The 21,587-nt window shown below is 44.0% G+C and overlaps 1 protein-coding gene across 2 annotated transcripts in view; it reads left to right on the top strand.

Moving 5' to 3' along the window:
* NOP56 (NOP56 ribonucleoprotein) overlaps window positions 1-21,587 on the top strand; it is a 200,517-nt gene that overhangs the window by 98,684 nt on the left and 80,246 nt on the right. For both annotated transcript variants that reach the window (XM_044063996.1, XM_044063997.1), the window contains exons 10-11: window positions 4,364-4,485; window positions 16,526-16,684. In XM_044063996.1, coding sequence (XP_043919931.1) covers window positions 4,364-4,485; window positions 16,526-16,684 — 281 coding nt within the window. The remainder of the gene's footprint in view (window positions 1-4,363; window positions 4,486-16,525; window positions 16,685-21,587) is intronic.

The following is a 21,587-nucleotide window of genomic DNA, read 5'->3' as shown; positions in this document are numbered from 1 at the left end:
AATGCCCTTAAGTCTTTAGCCAGATGGCAAGCGTCACTAAAGTGGGTTGGGTCTCAACCAGTCTAAACGTCAGATAAGTATTGCAAAATCTAAAGTTTTCCTTTAATCAGTTTCACAGTATTGTGTCTGCTGTCTTCTAGATTCTTTTCTTTAAAGGCCTTTTTGATGTAAGAGATTCCAGATTTTAGACTTCTCCAGTCAAGTTTCTGACTTCCGCAAGAGAATATCTTGGGAGATCCTAGGGGTTATGTGATTATAGGAGCTCACTAGGCCAAGTCTGTTTCAGAGATGGGGCAGCCTCTGAGAGACCTCTCTCTCCAGCAGGTTTTGTTGATGTATATTAGATTTAGACCTTTTGAGAGGGTAATGCTCAAGGAGTTAGACTTGTGTGGAGCATCTCTAGTAGGGCAGATTTTGGTAAGGAAAAAAGTGGACCCGACATTTGCATTCTCTGGAGTATCAGATTCCAGTCTGGGCGGTCTAAAAAGGAAACTTGGTAGACAAATTCAGTGAAACCCAATTCTCCCATCTTTGTGGGCCCCAAGCCAATCTCTCACTATAGAAGTGTCAGATTTTGCTGGGTGGGGGTCCGGGGAGGGGGGGGGGTAAAGGCATAAGGCCTGTGGTGGTTTTTCAGGAGATGTTGGCTGATTGGTGCCTTAGGAATCCATCACTTGTGTTCCCAAGTGATTAAAGTCAGTACCACGATCATGTGGTACATAGACTTGCAGGGAGTTGGTAGATCCCTGTGATGACTTGATAGGTAGCTTTGCAGCATTCCTTAATCTTCCAAGCATTACATTCTGCCAAGAGCAAAATATTATGGAAGACCAGCTAAGTAGGACAAGGACAGACCTTCACAAATGAAAATAGACTGAGGGGGTCTTCAGGGACTGATCCAGTTGTGGGGAACACCTAAAAAAAATGTTTAAAAAAAAAAAGCTAGGGCTCCTGGCAAGAACAGTTGGAAAATGGATGCATTTCCATTCCCTTGGAGGGGAGTGTTCTTTGTGTTTCTACACTTTCCACTAACCTAAAGGGCAATTCTGAAGATGTGAAAGGATTCAACAGAGTCACTGTGGTGTAACCCCCTTTTTGTCCCAGGCAACATTGATTCTCCATTCTTGTTTGGCAGTTACAAGCTTCATCACAAACATGAGATTCCAAGAAGAAACATGAAGTTTTGTCAACTTTTGAAACTGCCCATCAAGCCAGTTTAAGGTTTCTTGATTTCAACTGTAGTTAATGCTCCATCTGCAAGAAGGGTACGAGTTGTAGGCTCTCGTGGTGACTTGAGCCATATCTGATTTTTCCACACGATTAGGGTATCTAAGAACAAACTCCTCATGGCGTAAACCCAAAGTGGTTTGATTTAGCTTTGAATTAAGCCATAAGTTTCCCAGCTTTCTACCAAGAGGTCTACAAACAGAGAAAATTCTGCATACTCTGAAGGTGCATAAGCAGCTCTGGTAGTATGACAAAACCAAGCTCTTTAGAAAAAGCTGATCATGGTATTTCTTAAGGGGCAAAGAGGGACACTAAGACCATTTCCAGATGGTTGTCCTCTAACTTTGTTCCCACAATGGCAAATCCATGCTGGATTATTTTAGAAGTTTCAGGACTAGCTTTACTAAGACCATTCTCTGGGGACCCCTGTATACATATCATTTCTTCTCTCAGGTTGGTTAGTGTTTGGTAGTGGACCCATTTAGCCTAAAGGCTACTGCAGCAGTGGAAATTAAGGTAGTACAGTTGGGTAAGTTGTTTGCCCCTAACAGTAGTAGTGACTTCCCATTGCTAGACATCCCACCCAGCCATTGAGAGGCAACAAAATTGGAGGTAATCAGTCTTGCTCAGAGAACCATGGAAGAGGTCACACTAGACGAGGTCTAGGGTTGTTGGTTTTTTTGTTTTGTTTTGTTTTTTTTTTTTGTTGTTGTTTTTTTCCAAGGTTCTGTAGCTTTCAGGAACTCAGGCCAATTTGTGTCTTGTCCCTGAAATGTCAAGACCTGGACAAGTCTATGCACATTGCATTGCAGGAAGAAGATTGGATATACCTGATACTCTAGGACCCCTGTTTCCTCAGGAAAACGGCAAAGTCTTCTAGGATGTTCCTCCACATCTCTAGGAGCCACTCATACCACATCAGAGAGGGGATGGCAGTGGTTGCCAGCTCATAAGACTGTTTGTTTTTTTTCTGGGGTGAGAGGGGGTGGATAGCTTCTTGGACTTTGTAATTCTTAATCTTGGCTTTGATTGCAGCTATTTATCTCAACCCTTTCCTGATGCCCGAATAAAAAGACTTGCAGACAGGGTAAAAACGGATAAATGAAAGCTAGGTATTTATAATGGGATCTTAATTATCCTCCTCTATCTATTTTTGGGGGGGGGGGGATTCTGGTGTTGTACATTACCGTCACCATCAGTGTGTGGATGACTTAAGATACCGTGGGGAAAGACCACCTTTATCTTCAGTACAATGATGTGCTGTTTGGTTTCCTGTCAGAAGTAATGCCTCTTATTGAACGATTAGTCTTTCAAGAGGCATTCCTGTCTGATGGGCAACATCCCCACTTTTCCTGCACATTTTGTTCAGTGTTCAGTTTTTGTATTTTGGATGTAATTTTCTATGTAAGTAACTTCTGCACATAATTGACAGTTTTGCCAAGTTTACATGTGTTAGTCTTTATACACAGGCATGTTTTTATCAACGAGAGAAGTTGTTGATAGCAATTAAAGAACTGAAGGACTTTGGGAGGGGAAGATGGCAAGAGTCAAGTGGGATAAGCTAATTCTTCAGTAGAACATGGTGGATTGGGATTACCCAATTTGAAGGGTTATTTCAGAGCTACACCGTTGAGACACTCTTATACATAGTACAAGCAGCAGACTATAATTTGAAGTGGAAAGGGATGAGGGAAACACTGGGGGGGGGGGGGGCTCAAGAAATGAGAAACTGAGATTTTGGATGCAGGCTTTGAGAAAAATGGTAATGCAGAATATTATATCCATAAAGCAGCAGAAGGTGTTCTAAGAACTAAACCAACACAGGAATGGAGAAAGAAGATTCTGCCGATGGAATGACCTGCAATTAGGGATACTGACCTGCAATTAGGGATACTGACAATAGTCAAGAGGGGGCTGGAACTGGAGAAAACTGGCAAGGGGGCTGGAACTGGAGAAAACTGGCAAGGGGGCTGGAACTGGAGAAAACTGGCAAGGGAACCAAGGTATTGGGAACAAATAACTAGAGAGGGAGAGATGATAAAATGGGGAAAATGCCAGTAATTTATTTGGACTTCAGGTTACAGATTATCTATCAGGGATTGATATTGGAGTATAGGCAGAGAAATGGGGGGGGGTCCCCCTAAACGAAAACACAAACCCTGGTAGACAACATTTAGAAGATTTAGGGGTTTTGCCTGAAAATGTTTACATAGATATTTTTATACCCCAAGTAGACTCCAGAGAATTTTTCCTCACAGCAAGGTGTGAAGGGAAAGAGAGGGTAATGGTGAACATATTTTCTGGGAGTGAGGTGAGTTGGTGAGCACATCTCACTCTGTCATAGACACACTTGTGACCTACTACAGTGTTTGTGGAAGATGGATTAATGAACTGAAGGTGCCTAAAGGAGGCTTGTTCAGGACTGGGTAAATAAAAAAAAAAAAAAAAAAAGTCCTGGTCATGTGAAGATTGAACTGAAGACAAGGTGATTGGCCTGCAGCTTCAGGAGCTGTGAAAAATTTGAAGCAGTAATAGAAACTGGAGATTAGGATATAAATGCATACTTGTGAGGTTTTGTGCTAAGACTTGCTATGTGCTGGGACAGATGTACAACCAGGGGAAAGGCCACATGGTTGGCGGTGGATTTCATTTAATGGTTGAACAGCCTCTGCACTTGCATGTTGGGAACATCCATTTTTAAAATGTACATTTTAGTGTGATTTCAGTTCTAGCGTTTGGCTCAGTACAAATAACCAGAATTCAACCGTGTATTGCACTTTTTCCCCCCGCAAAAACATACTTTACGTTTTTAGTTTGTGTTTTAAAAAGGAAGATGGGAATAAATCCCCCCTCTCCCCAACCTGAGAGTAAGTCATACAAAACAAATATTATAGGGTACAGTATTGGCCATTACTATTTTTAATAGCAACACTTAAACAAGCAGAACTACAGTTATCCGGTGTCTACTAATCCCCATGTTTGCCAGTTGAGTTTACTGTACAATTTAGAAGATGGGAGTTGTGCCTTTTTGTGTGCAAGTGAAAGTTTTACGTAAAAGCTTTAAGTGATGCTAGAGCAGAAGGAGCAATCTTAACATTTTGTTTTTGGATCTTTCTTATGCTTCTAATTGTTACAGAAATACCTACGAGTGTCTTTGGTGATAAGCTTAGAGAACAAGTAGAGGAGCGTCTTACATTCTATGAAACTGGTACAGCACCGCGCAAAAATGTGGATGTGATGAAGGAAGCTGTTACTGAGGTATGAGCTTGTTGGCTTTATTCTTTGATTAGATCGGCTAATCCAGGTGTACTGGGCCGTAGGCCGGAATGAAACTGCACCAGGTGCAAGACAAATACTGGTATGTAATGGACAGTAATGTTAATGCAATGTTGCTACAGGAGTCATAACTGAGGCAAGGATTTGAGTAGCTGTACTTGCATATGTTTGACTCGTATTGAATGAGGAAAGTGTTTTTATATATTTCAGATGCATTATTCATATTGGCTACATAAAGGTTATGCATCATCACTTCTTTATGGAGTGGGACATAATACTAAGGATGTGTCTTGGCACCAGAGACATCCTGTCCAGCTGTCCTGATTTATACAAACCAGGAACATTTATTGCCAGTGTTTTGCTTAGGGCACTGATGCAGTTGCCAAGCTTTGGAATTTGACCACTTTGAAAGAAACTAGGAGGCCCAGTGCTAGATTATACATGTCAAAAATGGAAGAGGTTCTGTGTGTAGTTCCGCAGAAGTGTTTACACAAGAGATGCACAGCAGTCAGTCCTCTTGTCTTCATGCCTTTGCTTATATCTGCAAAGATACATTTTTATTTTTAGATGGGTGTGCATACCAAGCAGTTCAGGGAGGTTTTGAGACATTCTCTCCTGTTTGTGATTTCAGCTCTTTGCTGTAGTAGCTGATGCGGTCTCACTTAGAATTCGTGTGTTAGTCCTGCTTACATTCCTGCCCTGGAACACCTTTACCTTTATTCATTTTTGCTGTCACACCAACCAAGAATCTGAACTCCCGTCCCTCACCAACAGTAGCCCGCAGAGAGTTTATGGACCAACATGACCTTTATGTCCACGATAATCTCAGTATTGAGCCTTAATCAGTTCATTAACTACCACATTTCCTGTAACCAACAAGACAAGTGTTGCAAGAATTTTAATTTGCTTAATGCTCATGGGCAGCCGAGGGAGGTACTAAATTTAATGTAAAATAAATTCCACTGTAACCGAAGGCTTTCCAACAAAAACAACACAGGCTAAAGACTAGGAATGACCAGCACAGCTTAAAATAACTAATTTTTTAAAATACAAAAGTAAGCGCTTTCGTGCATAAGCACTTCAGACTGTTCAGACAACTCATAAAACTACAAGCACATTAGATTGTATGGTGGTCAGCTTTCTTTTTAAAGTAATTATGTTAACTGCAAAAATTATTGGAGGAGATTTGTTTAAAAAAAACTGGAGTCAATGAATTTAAAATTGGTTATTTCCTTGAAAATATGTCCCTTGGACCTTGTTTAAAGGGAAGCGAGGTTAAGCATTGATTTATTGTCAAGGTAATTAATTGGATTTGTCAGCTGTTTTCATTGTGTTTTATTGATTGGTTTGAGATTCCACAATATTTAGAGTGGACAACAGAATGTCTGAAGGAGTTGCTCACAGGGAGTTCTGGGGGGCAGTCTGGAGATCTTTTCTGGAGTAAAGCATTATGACAAGTCCTAAAGAGGGCACTTTGTGGTATGCACCCTCAGGAGTCATGGTGATACTCTGACATTTACGTTGCACTCGCAGCTGTACTTCTCTCAAAGTCTGGGTGGTACTTGGGGACAATTGTTCACATCCCACTCATTTCAGTTCTTCATAGTGTTGCGTGTTCAAATGTTTAGTCCCTGTGCTTGCCTCCCTGAGCACAAGGGATGTCCTTAATGTTTTAAATCCCTTTTTTCACCCAGGACCTTTCCCCAGCTTGCACAAACACCCGTAACCACACGGGCTGTCCTTCCCACGACTGCATTCTCAACTTACCTGGACTGCATTTCAAGGGATTCCCAAAATACCCTCTCCATTCAACAAGGACGAACTTAACCCTTTTCCATAAATTGTAGGTACTAGCCTGCAGGTAGCCCTCAGTAGGCCCAAATACCAGAGACTTAGTATTTCTGCGTTGGTTGCTGTCGCTACAGGACTGACCTCGGGTCGGGTATAAAAACAGGCAGCCAACACCATTACATCAGTCTTTCTTGCTGAGGAGGAGCCAGAAGCAGTTAGCAAGTGCCGGTCAGCCGCTACCTGAAGTCTTCTAAAGCTAAGTACCCCGTTGAGGATCCTTTTTTTTTTTTTCTTGCTCTAACCCCATTGGGGATCCTTTTTTTTTCTCTTGCTCTAACCGATGTCACAAAGTTAATTATCTTGCCTGTGGAAAGCAAATACCTCAGATTTTAATTCTTACTGCGTCACCTGTTTAGGCCCAGACCACTATGTCCCTCGCTGTCTGTTTTGTGCCTTGTTAACACCCGAACCATTCGTAGTCTGGCTCTGTCGCTAAATTCTTTTGCTCTTCATCTCCGTATTCTGAAATGGCTTTGGTAAACCATCCGACTGCCGATTTTTTTTTTTTTTTTTTTTTTTTTTTTTTTTTTTTTTTGTCTGAAAAAACATAAGGATAAAGACTGAGACCGCATAGGTCAAAAACTGCAAATGACTCTTCTGTTAAGCTAGTCTGCCGATACTCAGGTGCCTTTGCAGTCCCTGATGCCCTCTTCAATGGATTCGCAGGCCTCTGCTGAGACCCATTCAGAGTCCTATATGCCGCGAAATGCTTAGACTATGGAACCTGCGGATGTCTCTACCTTGGATGAGTCTGGAGCTGCTGTGCAGGCACCGGCTTCTGAGGCATTTCTTCGCTCTACCGATGTTCAAATTAAACTGAATACTTGATTTCATACCAAGACTACAGAGTTTCTTAGGCCCAGAGTACGCACTACGCCTAGAAAACCAAAGCGCATGCTCAGGCTCCCATGCCACAAAACAAATGCTTAGAGTGGCTGAAGACCTTATTACACTGATTGCAGGGAAAGGCTGACTTCCTCTAAAGACAAAGAACCCATACCCCTTCAGGTTCTGCAGACTAGTCCAATGACTGATATCTATGATTATGAAGACATGCCCTTATCTGCCTATGAGGATTCAGATGCAGAGGAATCCATTCCCTCTGCCTCCCCTCCAGAGGGTTTTCCTTTTGGTGAAACGTTGCATACTTTTGAGAGCATTTCCATTGGGAATGCCAAGACTATCCTCGGTCCAAAGAGAGACTCAGAATTTTTAGAGTTGCCTCAGAACAGGCCTTTAGCTATACCCCATGTCCTGGATGTTGTGGATGATTTAATGGAATCCTGTCCAGTCTTACTCCTGACACTTTACCTCCTGCCCTTAGGAAACCTGACTGGTACTACAGAGTATCTGATGCTCACAAGTTTCTGTTCAAGAATCCTACTGCTGACCCAGAGATCATTTCCCAGGGGCCTAAAGGTATTAAGACTAATACAGCCAAGAATCCCACCCCTTTGGACAGGGATTCCAGAGCTTTGGGCAGATGGGGTATATACCTGTGCAACTACATGCTGAAGTACCAGCAGCATATTATGGATCTTAAACAAAAAGTGGTAACTTTTCCAGACTTTGCAGAAAATAAAGAACTGCAGGAGCTTATGCACTCTGCAAACAAGTCAGTAAACCTACTTTGCAGTGTGGCTTTGCCCTAGAAGCATCTTGTGGGGCAGCAGTCACTGGCTGTGTACTGAGAAGACATGCTTGGCTGAAGGAGCAGACCTTGCCAGATCCAGTCATATCTAAATTTACTGGACACTCCTTTGAATAAGGACTCCTTGTTTGGCACCAAAACAGAAGAGGCTCTTAAAAGATGGAAGAAAAAGCTAAATCTGTACAGACTATTAAAGAATTATTACAAGTGCAACTACCTAGATTCAGTAGGCATTGCCCTTCAAAGCACTGGTACTTTCCAGCCCCCTCCAGGCCTCAAACAAGACCCAAGGGAAACAGACAACCCAGACTACAGTCTCTGGGTATGCAGAGATCTAAGCAATGGAGTGCCCCCACCCCTAAAGCAGGGAAGTGGTAAGCCACCTCCTTACGGAAAAATCTCATGATTTCTTCACTCCACTTCCCAGTCCTGGCCAACTGCGTGTGCCCATAGGAGGAAAACTTGCCCTTCATGCAAAAAACTGGATGGCAGTCACCCAGGACCGATGGGTCCTCAATATTGTATCCCAGGGATACAAATTTTATCTCCATTCTCTGCCAACCCCAAGTGGATTGCCAGACCTTCCTCCAAACCAGTGAGCAGAGGCTCATAGTACTTTACTTTCCCTGCTCAATATTAGAGCTATTCAGCCTGTTCCAGTAGAACAGAGGGGTCAAGGATTCTACTCAGAAAAGAAAGAGGGCTCTTGACACCCAATCCTGGACCTTTCAATTCTCAACACCTTCCTGGTGGTACCAAAATTTAAAATGCTTACCCTGCAACAGCTTCTTCCTATGTTGGCAAAGAATGCCTGACTAGTCACCCTAGACTTTAAAAGAAGCCTACCTACACATTCCCATAAGGGAGTCATGCCGAAAGTATCTACGTTTCAGGGCAGGATCTATGCATTATCAGTTCTCTGCACTTCCCTTTGGCTTATCTACTGCTACTGCACCCAGGGTATTCACAAAATGCCTGGCTCCAGCCATTGCATACTGCAGGCAGAGAAATATCCAAATTTACCCATACTTGGGACGACTGCCTGATTCAGGTGGACAGTCAGGAATTGCTGCTTCAGCACCTGGCATTTGTAAAAAGCCTTCTCACTTCCTTTTGGGAATCAACGAAAAGAAATCCCAACTGGTACCCAGTCAAAAGATTGTATTCCTGGGAGCAAGCATGGACACAACTTCCCAGATGGCATTCCTCCACTTCAGAAAAGCAAGTTTATCTGACAGATTGCTTCCAAGCAAATGACCACCAGAACCTAGCTATCTGCAAGAAAAATACTGCAAGTCTTAGAGTTCATGGCCTCGTGTATACTGCTAATTCCATATGCAAGACTGCATATGAGGAAACTTCAGTGGTACTTGAGTCATTGGTGCCAACATTCTCAGGACCTGGAAACAGTCATTCCTGTCATGCCCTGTCTAAGGACAGAGTTCCTTTGGTGGGAAGAAGCATGCAACCACAACAAGGGACTGACATTCCCTGTACTGCACGCCGCCCAGACCCTGACCACAGACGCATCAGACTATGCGTGGGGGGCTCGCATGGCTGGCAAATTTTATTCAGGGCCACTGGAGCCCAAGTCAAATTAGTCTGCCCATCAACCAAAAAGAGATGCTAGCTGTACAGAATCCGCTGACAGCTTTCAGATCCCTACTCCTTCCAGGACAACTGCTAAGACGCCACAGTTGTGGTACATCAAGCATGGGGGAAGCCATTCCTACCCACTCTGCAGGTTGGCCATGGCCCTGTGGAACACAGCCTTGGACAGCCAAGTCATCTACAAGCTCAATTCCTGCCAGGCAAACAAAAACTCACTGCAGACTACTTAAGCAGAAACCTCCTAGACCCACACGAGTGGAAATTGGGAGACAAGCACCTTCAACCTTCTTATTCAGAAATGGGGGACCCCAGAGGTGGAGCTCTTTGCCTCCCCTATAACCACCAGCTCAGCAAATTCTGCACCAGGAATCCTCACAGCAGGGCCTGGAAAGTGGATGCCCTATCCTTTCAATGGGAAAACCTCTCTGCCTTCCCCCTCTGCCCCTTCTCTTAAGAGTATTATTAAAGATAAAACAGGACAGGCCAAGGAAAATTGATTGCCCCAGACTGGCCACATCAGCACTGGTACCCACTCCTGTGCCGCCCTGGCACCTACACCAGACCCCAACCCTGCTGCCTCAGCAGGAGGGACAGATTTTGCATCCACCATTGCAAACCCAAAGTCTTGCAGCCTGGCTTATTCCTTGAACCCTAAGCAAACAGGTGCTGGATGTCATCCTCGAAACCAGAAGGCCCAGTACAAGGAAATCCTATGCTGATAAGTGGCAAAGGTATTCTTTGATTCAGTCTAAAGGAGAGGACACAGCACTGCCCTTCTTGCCTCTAATCCTGGATTACCTAGCAGAACTACTCCACAGAGGCCTCTCCTTCTCCATTAAGATGCATGTCTCTGCCATCTCTGCTCATTACAACACTGAGCCACCTCTATTCTCTCACCCTTTCATCAGACAGTTCCTGAGAGGGGCAAACAACTTAGTGCCACCAAGGAGAGCACTCGCCCCTGCTTGAGACCTTAACTTTGTACTGGAAAAGCTCATGCTTCCCCCTTTGAACCTGCTCCTTCAGAGTTAAAATTCCTCTTGGAAAACAGCGTTGCTTCTAGCCATCACTTCAGTTAGTGTCTGAGCTAGAAGCAGTGATGGCCTTCATTATTTTCCATGCTGACAGGGTTTCCCTCAGGACTAACCCTTCATGCCTAAAGTGGTGTCCAGTGTGGCTCTCAACCAATCCATCCATTTGCCAACCTTCTTCCCAAATCCTCAGAATAAAGGGGAATGGAAGAAATTATCTTGCACTCTTCGAACATGCACAGACAGCTCAGATTCTACCTTGATAGGACTAAGCCCTTCAGAAAATCCTGACCAATTACTAGTCAACTTTGCGACGGGGGCAAAGAGGGCAAGGCCATTTCAAAACGCACCATTTTCAAGTGGATGGCACACCGCATCCATTTCTGCTACAAGCACCCTGGAAAACCAACCCCTCAGGGGGTCAGAACTCATTCCCCTAGGGCAACATCTACCTCTACAGCACCACTTCTTAGGGAAGTCCCTACCAGGGACAATCGTGGTGTACACACCTTCACCAAGCATTACCACTTGCCTATCTTTTCCAAATCCAAAATCCAGGGCAGGTTTTGCTACAGCAGTCTTGCAAGGCCTGCTAGCCAGCCCCAACTCTTCTTGACTGCCAAGTGTGATTGCAATAGTGAAACACGAAGAACATAGTACATTTGTGTGCACTTACCATAACCCAAGTGTGATGACTGCAGCAGTGAATACACACTCTTAACATCTACATTTATGGTAAGTGTACACAACTGTACTTCCCCTCTTTGGCCACTAGATGGCAGTAGAATACTAAGCAAACTAATATGTAATTGCATTAGAAACTTTCCCATATAAATAACTTCTCAGTCAAGTATGTTGCTTACTTAGTGCTAACCTTATAAGTCAAGTGCCCTTGACTACTCTGGAGTGTAGTTCTGTAAATTAATTTATTCTCCCCTCTAAAACGTATCCCCCCCTGCTTAAACGGGCTTAAACCTACCTGCAAAACACGATCACATTACTGTACCGGATTCGGGTTCGGCACACTTGCCTCTTTCAGCTGGACCAACCCGCTCCATTCACCCTTGCTACGCTCAGGGTCACTATGCTCCCCTACCTCCATTTCCCACCCAATCCCCCCACATTTATCTTTACATCTAGCCACACACCTATCGGCTATTTAGCCAATCACAAACACCTAGCCATGTCATCCAGTTATCCTCTTCAACCACTCCCTAAAGTAACATTCATCTGCCACTCTCCCCAGCCAGTGACAGTCTCCCTTACCCAACCCTTATCAGACTACAGTATACACACATATCAACATGCTAATAATGCACATCGCTTCTTTTATTCTATCAACTGTCTCTTATCACTTCTTACCATACTCGCCTACAAGTAACTTCATATTATACAACTATTGCTGCCTTCCACTATAATACCAGTCAGTCTCCTATCTCCATCTCTGCCTCTATCTTCACTCTATCACCCACTGGCTACTCACTCTATAAAATTCTACCTCACCCTTACTATACCAAACCCTCACTAAAATTCAGTAGGCAAATCAAAACTCTTGCAGTCTGATCTACATTGCCTCTAAGCTATCTTACTGTGGGGATGTCCATCCTAACCCCAGACCACCTACTCCTACAAATTACCCCAGCGATCAAATTCTGTCTCCCAGTCGCTTAAACTCCCTAGAAAAACTGACCTGTTTCTAGATATAAGTTTTCATCTCCAATAAAATCCACAACCTGCACGCCTGTCTCACTGTACTTGCCAGACATAGTGGTCCTAACTGAGACTTGGTCCCACATCGGTGACAATGAAGTTATTCCTCCAGGATACAGCAGCCTAAGGAAGGCTAGAAAGGACTAAAAAGGTTGTGGCGTTGCTATACTTTTTAGGAATCGCCTTACAATACAAACATTAAACTTGTTCCCTTCCATGGACAATGCAGAAATGAATAATGTTCACTCAACTGAAGCTAAACTCCAAAAAAAAAAAAAAACTAAAACATAATTGGATGCTATATACCTCCAGGCAGCAATATACCCACTCTAGAAAAACCTACTCCATTGGTCCTGTTTATCCTCCAAAATGAGTATCATTTTGGGTGATTTTTAATATTGATTGGCTATCCTGTAACTCTCCCACCCCAACAAATATTAATCTCCACGGCTTTACCCAAACCATCCAAACACCAACAAGAATTGACAAGACAACAAATAGGGAATCAACCCTAGACTGGATTCCCACTAATAAACCATGCCACCCCTCTTGCAGGATGCCTACCAGATGGTCTGTGACCATCTGCCAACTTTCCTACAACAACATAATTACAACCCCAAAGACAGTGTCTACCAATCCATTAGAAACAAAAAGATCTTTAGCCCCATCAACTTTAATGTAGAACTAAAACATTAGAACCGGGCACTCCTGAAATTACTGGAATTTAAATGGGGCAGGTACCTGCCACCTTTCTAGGTATACTGAATCTTCATGCCCCTCGTAGAACCATAAGAATCGGAGCTAATCCTACTCCATGGCTTAAAGAAACCAAACTCTTCCTCAAAGTCAGGGACAAAGCATGGGATCACTGGCATAGTGCAAAGTCCCCAGCTGCAAAACAAAAAAAAAATCAAGGGCTTAGGAACAAAGCTAAGAAGTTAGTAAAAATTACTACTCCAGACTTAAAATCAAGCACCGACATCACCCTCAAATTTTGGGCAGGCATTAATAAATTACTACCAGGCAAAAGGGGCACCCCCCCCAACCTAGCAAATAAATGGAGTAGCAGTGCTATCGGAGTTTAACTCTAGTCAACCAACAGAAAAACCAACACAAACCCCCCTCCCCGGAACCCTTCAGTCCTCACACAAATAGCCCCTTTCAATTCCAGCCTCTCTCTCTCTAGATGGGATAAAAATACCTCAAAAAAAAAAAAAAAAAACTTAAGCCCACTACACTGGCTGCTGACAAACTACCAGTTGAACAGGTACCTGTAGACGGAGACCAGATGGGCAGTACCTGAGATGCAAAGCAGGTAGTTCTTTGTTTTGCTGTCTTGCCTTTTGGCTCACTTCCTGCATATAGAGTGCCTAGTTCCACTACTTGCATACTGCAGTACTAAAGGCATTCACAACTAAATACCCTTTCTGGGTAACTGCCTGATTTGGGACCCCCCCCCCCCCACACCACCACCACCACCACCAAGGATATGCAGGCAGTTCTGCAGTTCACCCTAGCCTGCTACCAGACTCTCAAACACTTTGAATCTGCACAAATCTGTTGACTCTTTCCAGCAAGATCAATATTGGTAGCCCTTCTGGACACTGCATTCCTTTTGTGATGCTGTGCTGCATATTCCACCATGTACATCAGCAGAATCTGATTAATGCTGTGAATTCATCAGAACCTTGGGGGGTGGGGGTACGTGACCTACTCTGTTCCGATGGTCCTCTGAACAGACTTACTGAAAAATATGCAGTATTACCTACAACTAGATGTCACTGCAGTGATCTTCCGTTTTGCTTGTCAAAAAGGAGCTGATATGATTACAGCAGGTGACCCTTGGAGGGGTCTGAAGCAAGCCTGACTCCAGATCCTCAGACTTTTGCTATGTAAAAGTGTGGGGGGTGCACTTTGAGAAACTGAGGATCCAAGAGACCTTGGGCCGACCTCCAAAGAACAGCCACCTCAGTGTTGTAGGTAGGTTTAACTGTAAAACCCTTTAGGTATGGCAGTCAGGAGTGCTGTATGTATTCGATGCATCAGGTTGGGGACAAGCCCTCTCTTGTGTAGCCTAGCCATGGAAGCAAAGATGAGCTAAGCAGAAAAGCAGACCCACACAAACGGATGAATTGTATTTTTGGACTGTGATGGAACGGTTTCAGAAACTGCCAAGTAATGTTCGCACCAGAACATCAGAATTTTAGATTGGTTTGTTGCCTGTTGGAAGTGGCTTTGTTCTATATGCCCTAAATTATCCTTGGGGCAGGAGGAGAGGATAGAAGTGGTACTTGCCCTTTGGGACGAGGCACCTACTTGAGTATGGGAAGGGTGGCACCTGTTCAATGCTTTAGTATGGGGGCCTTTTATCCCAAAACGAGTTGCTCATAACATCCTGACCTCAAAACCCTATGGTTTAATAGCATGGATGGTCCAGCACACACTCCGTTTAGGTATGTTTGAGGACATGTTTGTTATGTTGGATGCTGGTAAACAGATTATACCTAGCAAAATAAGGTTCTGCCTTTGGTACAGACAAGAGATTAACAACCCCGAACAATCCTCTCAGTGGTCTTCCAATAGCTGTCCGTTCAAGTATTGTCCTGCTTTGTCGCTTGACTCCTTTGCCTGCCTTCCTTGGGGATTACCCCCTTATTCCTTGATGCTGGTAAAGCAGGCCTATATGAGCCTACCACTGCAGCATTCTGTCAAGTACTATACCTGACCATCTTGGTGGCAATAACCTCTGCTAAGAAAGTGTCTGACTTGTGCTTGTGTGCAAGCCTCTTTGTCCTTCACAGGGGTATGATAGCCCGACAGTAACAATACCATGCCCATGGTGGTGACTGCTTTTAAATCTGGTCACCAACGTCTGGTGTTTTGTCTACTCCATAAAGTAAGGGGAGTAGTTCTTACCTTAGATGTGCATAAGCCGCTAAGATCTTTAAATTTGGGGGTGGGGATAGCCATAATTTCTTTGTGGTGGGCAGACCTGAAGGATAGCCCACTGTTTCCATGTCAGAACTGCACGGAGGCATGTAGGGGCCATTCTGTAAGAGCATCAGTAGCCATTTTAATCTTGAGCGTCCTCTTCCAAGTATCTTGAAAGCAGCTACCTCGTGAGCTGTTCACAGCTTTTCTAAGCACGCAAACTTTTATCTTCAGATAAGGCAGTATTTGCCACAGCCTTTGTACAAGGGATATTGCAGTCAGTCTTCCCAGGGCCAGCAGTCCTGTGGTACATGCTCCTTGAGTTTTCCTAAATTTGCCACAGGAGTGTCTAATTCCTAAAGTGACACCGTAACCCCATAACCCCATGTGCAAAAATGGGAGGGTGTTTTGGATGGAGGGATTCAGTCTGCATTTCTTTTGATTTGTGGGGCTATGCTCAGTGGTAGCATGAGTAAGATGTATAGGGTATGGTGTCATTTTGTAGGTACATAGACCCCCCCCCCCCCAGATGTGACATTTCAAAACAAAGTGCAGACTTGGTGGCTTGGTTTGTATAGCTCTTCCCTACACAGAAGAGTCCTGTTGTAGGTCAGCTGATTCTGTCGTGATGAATAAACTAAAGGCCCGTGCTGCTGTCAAAAGCTACTTTCATCAGGCTTTGCAATTGGAAATTTTCACAACTGTAGCCAACTGACTTGTTGCAATTTTGGTTTGGTTTAAACACCAAGAATCAAGCTGTTCACTTTCATGATCAAGAATATGCTTTCTGAACCTTCAGTTCACTGTCCTCCATCTTTTGCCTCCCTGAGGATTTTTTCTACTACTTGGGATTCTTCCCATTCAGTGACCAAAAGAGGGGGAGAGTTCTTGACTTAGTTTGGTCCTTCACCCTTCACCCATACTAAGCCCTCACCTCCACTCACAGCTCCAGATTTGGGCTGTTGCGATTTGTCATAGGTGTATCCTGTTTTGTCTTGGTTTGCAGTATTGTTTACCTGCTGTTTAAGACAGTTCTTGTAGGCTTGGTATAGGCTCCTAAAGTGCTATGTTCTAACTACTCTAGTGGAGGATTCTCACACCCCCTAGCTCTGGTCTTTAGGGGGGAATGGCTGAATTGAGGGAGGGTGAAGAAGTTTACCTAAGAGGATACCTGCAGTAATGATTTTCTCATTGTAGAAGTGCATTTCTTATCAAAAGTACATTTTCTGAATTTTAGGCTATGGAGGTAACAGCAGAGATAAAGAGAAAATTGGAGAAAAGGGAAAGGAAAAGAAAGAAGAAAGAAAAACTAAGGATGGAGGCCTTGGCTGCAGCTGCGGAGGAGGAGGAAGCAGCAGAGGAACCTATTATAAAGAAGGGTAAAGTGGTCCTTGAGGTGAGTAGTCCATAACAAGTGTGTTTTACAGATATATGCCTATGCAAAGACTGAAAAAATCATGTTAGCATGCTTTAAGACTACAGGGGCTTGCGTTAAGAAATGTCTTCTCTGCAGGTCTGTTGAAATGACCATCCTGTTGCTCTGTGTAATCACAGTTTAAGAATGGATTGGGAGTGATGCATCCATCTTGTCAGCTATGTTTAGTCTCTTGTTTAAACTGCTCAGGTCACCGTAATCCTGATGCTAACAGCTGTCAGAGTACTTGGAGCAAGGTGAGAAACTGCTTGCTCACTGGGGTAAAACCCCAAATTGTAATGGGCAACAATGTGTACCCAACTACTGCACATAACATGAGAAAGACCTTCTTTGCTAGACTGTTGGAGGCAGGGTATTGCTAGACTGTTGGAGGCAGGGTATTGCTTCAGTTTTATTTGTTTACCATGGTTATGCAGTGATCAATATTGACCAATTTCAGGATCTGCTCCTTTAATTCTAGATGTTTTTTTTCCAGCAAATTCTTAAACTTGCAAATGCCCATGCTCCAGTCCAGTTAGTATGTCTCCAGAGCCTGTGTTTATAACTTTGAGAACCTCAAAGTTGTCATCGTTGTTGGTAGTTCTTGTACATGAGCATCTTGTGTGACTAGATTTATATGCCAGTACCCACGCTTTGCTTGTACTGTTGGAGGAAGCTGCCACAAATGGTAGATATTTGGCACAGCTAGATGGTAGAAGATGCTTTCCGCCTTCATAAAGGTGATTGATGGAGAGGTGTTAAGAGTGGGAGATTGGTGGAAGGATCCTTCCTGCAACCTGAGCAAGTTAGTGCTGGATGCACTATTGTTAAACACCATGCTTATCGTTTTTTTTCTTTTGCATTCTTCTGTCATGCACTACTCCTGACACTGGGCCAGGATGCTAACTTTTACTTCATTCAGACATCGCTTCTCATTGGCCACCCCTCCCAGATGCATGAACCTGGTAACCTGTTCCACTATTTTCCCTTCTCTCAGATCATGTTTCACTGTTGCAGTCATTACATTTGGGTAATCCTGCTGGCAGGTTGCCCTCGGTCGGCCTGAATTCCAAAGTCTTGGGTCCTGCGTCGGCTGCTGTCGCCCCTTCCCTGATGTTAGGTCGTCAGGGGTATGAAAGAAGCATCCAGCGCCATTTTCTTGTCTTTCTTGCTGCGCGGTGTCCGAAGCAGTTTGCAAGTGCCGGTCGGCCGACTCCTGAGATTCTCGTGTTCGAATTTCAGATCCAAAGTCTTCAATAAAGCCAAGTACCCTGTTGGGGAAACTTTTTTTTTTTTTTTTTTTTTTTTTTTTCTTGCTCCAGACCGATGTCAGAAAAAGTAAATTGTATTTCTTGTGAATCAAATAAGGACTTCATTCTTACTGTATTCCTTGCCTGGGCCCCCTGATCACAATGTTTCTGGTTGTCTTTTTTGTGCTATATTTAACCAATGCACTATTAAGCGTCTGATTTTTGCTTTAAACTATTTTGGACGTCTGTTTAATTATCCAGAAATGTTGTCTGATAGCCATCCGACTACCCAGTTCACAAAAAACGCAAAGAAAAAGCGAGACAACCGAGGTCCAAAACCAACTAAGCTTCTCCTAAGCCAGTTGCCGGTTCTCAGTGAGGTGCTTTCGCAGCCCCTGACGCCCGCTACTTTAGAGTCGCAGCCCGCTACCGACTGCCACGTGGAGTTGGCCATGCCGCTGGAAACTCAAGGTATTGGAACCTTGGATACTATTCCCTCAGATGGGTCCGGAGCTGTTGAGCAGGCACCGGCTTCTGAGGGTATTTTCAGACCTAAACATCTTTACATTAAACTGACTTCAGCTTCAAAGGCAAAGACTAAAGCACCTTCTAAAGCAAAAACAAACTCTGAAGAGCCACGTGGACAGGCCTCTATGCCCAAAAGACAGATGCTCAAGATGGCCGAAGACTTTATTACCTTGATCAGGGGTTCCCATCCCCCCTCCTGATGGCCTAGGCAAGAGACTGACTCTTCAGATCAGGTTTCTATTTCTTCTGATTTCTCTTTTCAGAAATACCCCCCCCCCCAAAAAAAAAATGAGGATTCTGATGCTGAAGAATCTATACCTTCAGCTTCTCCAGAGGACTATTTTGGGGAAACCTTGAATACCATGAGTGCGCATTTCCACTGGGAGAGCCAAGATTTTTCAGAATCTAAAAAGAGGCTCAGGGATTTCCTTTTACTACCTCAACACAGGCCTGTAGCCATTCCACCTGTGTTGGACATTGTAGATTGTGTTTTCGGAGTCTAGTCTTACTCCTTATCTCCAGCTCCTGTTAAGCCTGACAGTTATTACAGAGTTCCTGACCCTCATAAATTCCTTTGCAAAAGTCCTTCTGCAGACCCAGAAACTCGCAGGGTCCCAAAAGAGTTAGGGCTTTTGCAGCAAAAAACTCTACCCCCTCTGACAGATTTTAAGGCACTGGATAGATGGGAGTGGGGGGGGAGTTTACACATCTGCTACCTTGGCTATAAGGGCCTTAAACTGTCAGTTTCATATGCTCAAATATCAGCAAAATGTCATGGCATTGCTTAAACAGAAAATGTTAAACTCCGAATGTGCAGAAAACAAGGAAATGCAGGATTTATTGCATGCAGCTGAACAAGTTGGAAAGCACACTTTGTAATGTGGTTTTGATTCTTTGGAGGCCTCCTGCAGGGCTGCTGTTACGGGTTCTGTCATTAGGAGGTATGCTTGGTTAAAGGAACAAAATCTGCCTGATCATGTCAGTTAAATTAATAGATGCACCTTTACAACATGATACTTTGGTGTTAAGGCAGAAGAGGTGTTAAAATGGAGGACAAAGCTAAATCTATCAAACTGTCAAAGATTTTTTTTACAAGTACAGCCGCCTAGGTTTAGTAGACACTGGCCTACAAAGAATTTGTCCTTTCCTGTGTCAGACCTCAAAGGGGCAGATCCAGACACCCTAGTGGCAGATCCCAGGCACAAGGTTCATACAGGTCAAAGCAATGGGGTGCTTCTACCTCCAAAGTTGGAGAAGACAAATCACAACCATACAAGAAACCGTCCCAATGGCTTCCCCCTGTCTGCACCAAGCACTATCTCCTGGCAGCACCCTTAGGGGGAAAATTAGCACTTTTTTCTCAAAATTGGTACATTAATAACCCAAGACAAGTGGGTTCTAAATAGTGTCACAAAGTTACAAGTTCCATTTCCATACCCTGCCAAAGGCAAATGGCTGGCCAGATCTATCAAATCAGTGGGCAGAGGCACAAAAACAAGTCTCATCCCTCATGGACATGGGGGGGGCCATTCAACAAGTACTAGAGCAAGAGCAGGGCCAAGGATTTTACTCAAGACTGTTCCTGGTACCCAGAAAGGACAAGGCCTGGAGACAGGTACTGGACCTATCTATTCTGAACACATTCCTGGATAAACCAAAATTCAAAATGTTGACTTTGCAGCAGCTTCTGCCCATGCTGGGCAAGAACACTTGGCTGTGACTTTAGACCTGAAAGAGGCATACCTGCATGTACCAATCACTCAATCATGCAGAAGATACCTCTGATTCAAGGCTGGCTCAATGCATTATCAATTCTCTGCACTGCCCTTTGGCTTATCTACTGCGCCCAGGGTCTTTACAAAGTGTCTGGCACCAGTAATTGCATTCTGCAGACAGAGGAATACAAATATACCCTTACTTGGACGACTGTCTAATTCAAGAAGAGAACAAGGACATTCTTCAACAGCATCTGGCATTTGTGAAAAGACTTCTAACATGCCTAGGTACACAGTCATCGAAAATAAATCCAAACTAGTACCCTCTCAAGAGAGAATATTCCTGGGTGCAAGCTTAAATACAACTGCCCAGATGGCTTATCTCACGCCAGACAAACCAAGGCAACTGACTACCTATTTCAAAATGTTGGCAACAAAGGCCCAGTTATCTGCAAGAAAAATTCTGCAGGCTTTGGGCTTCATGGCATCCTACTAATTCCATATGCAAGACTGCATATGAGGAAACTTCAATGGTACCTAAAAAGTGTTTGGACTCAACACTACCACAGCCTGGAAACAATGATTACTCTCATTCCCTGCCTGCAGCAGGAGTTTCGATGGTGGGCGAAGGCTTGTCACCAGAACAAGGGACAGCCATTCACATTACCCCCAGTCTGGCAGACACTAACAATGGGATGAATCAGATTATGCCTGGGAGGCCCACATGACAGGAAGATGCATTCAGGGCACATGGTCCTCAAACCAAAGAGATGCTAGCTGTTCAAAATGCCCGACAGCCTTCAAGAACTTACTTTATCTGGGACAACAACTGATAAACAACACCACGGTCATGTGGTATATAAACAAGCAGGGGGGCACACATTCTTACACCCTTTGCAGACTAGCCATGACTTTGTGTGACACAGCATTGACTACCAAGTACATCTGCAGGCACAATTCCTGCCAGGAAAGGAAAATACTCTGGCAGACGAACTAAGCAGAAACCTCATGCAGCCACTTCAGCAGCCTTTCTCAGGGGAGTACTAACCAAAGACATTTTAGAGGCTGCTACTTGGAGTTCAGTGCACACCTTTACAAAGCACTGTCATCTGCCACTTTACTCTAAATCCGTGGCAGGCTTTGCCACTGCAGTTCTGCAGGGCCTCATAGCCGCTCCTAATGCTGTTTAACTCCAGCCTCCCAACCATAGCTTTGGGACTGTACCCAGATGTAATGACTGCAACAGTGAAACACGAAGAATATAGTACAGTTGTGTACACTTAACATAAATGTAGATGTTAAGAGTGTATTCACTGTTGCAGACCAGGTTACCCACCCGCCATCCCTCTATTTCTGCTGGAACTTATCTTTCCTTCTCTGATTTATACAACC

This window comes from Protopterus annectens, chromosome 2.part2 (genome assembly GCF_019279795.1).
Source record: "Protopterus annectens isolate FY-2018-M chromosome 2.part2, PAN1.0, whole genome shotgun sequence".
In the NCBI taxonomy this organism is placed as follows: Eukaryota; Metazoa; Chordata; order Ceratodontiformes; family Protopteridae; genus Protopterus; species Protopterus annectens.
The sequence above is the reverse complement of the archived record's forward strand: the minus strand, read 5'-3'. Positions and strand labels throughout refer to the sequence as shown.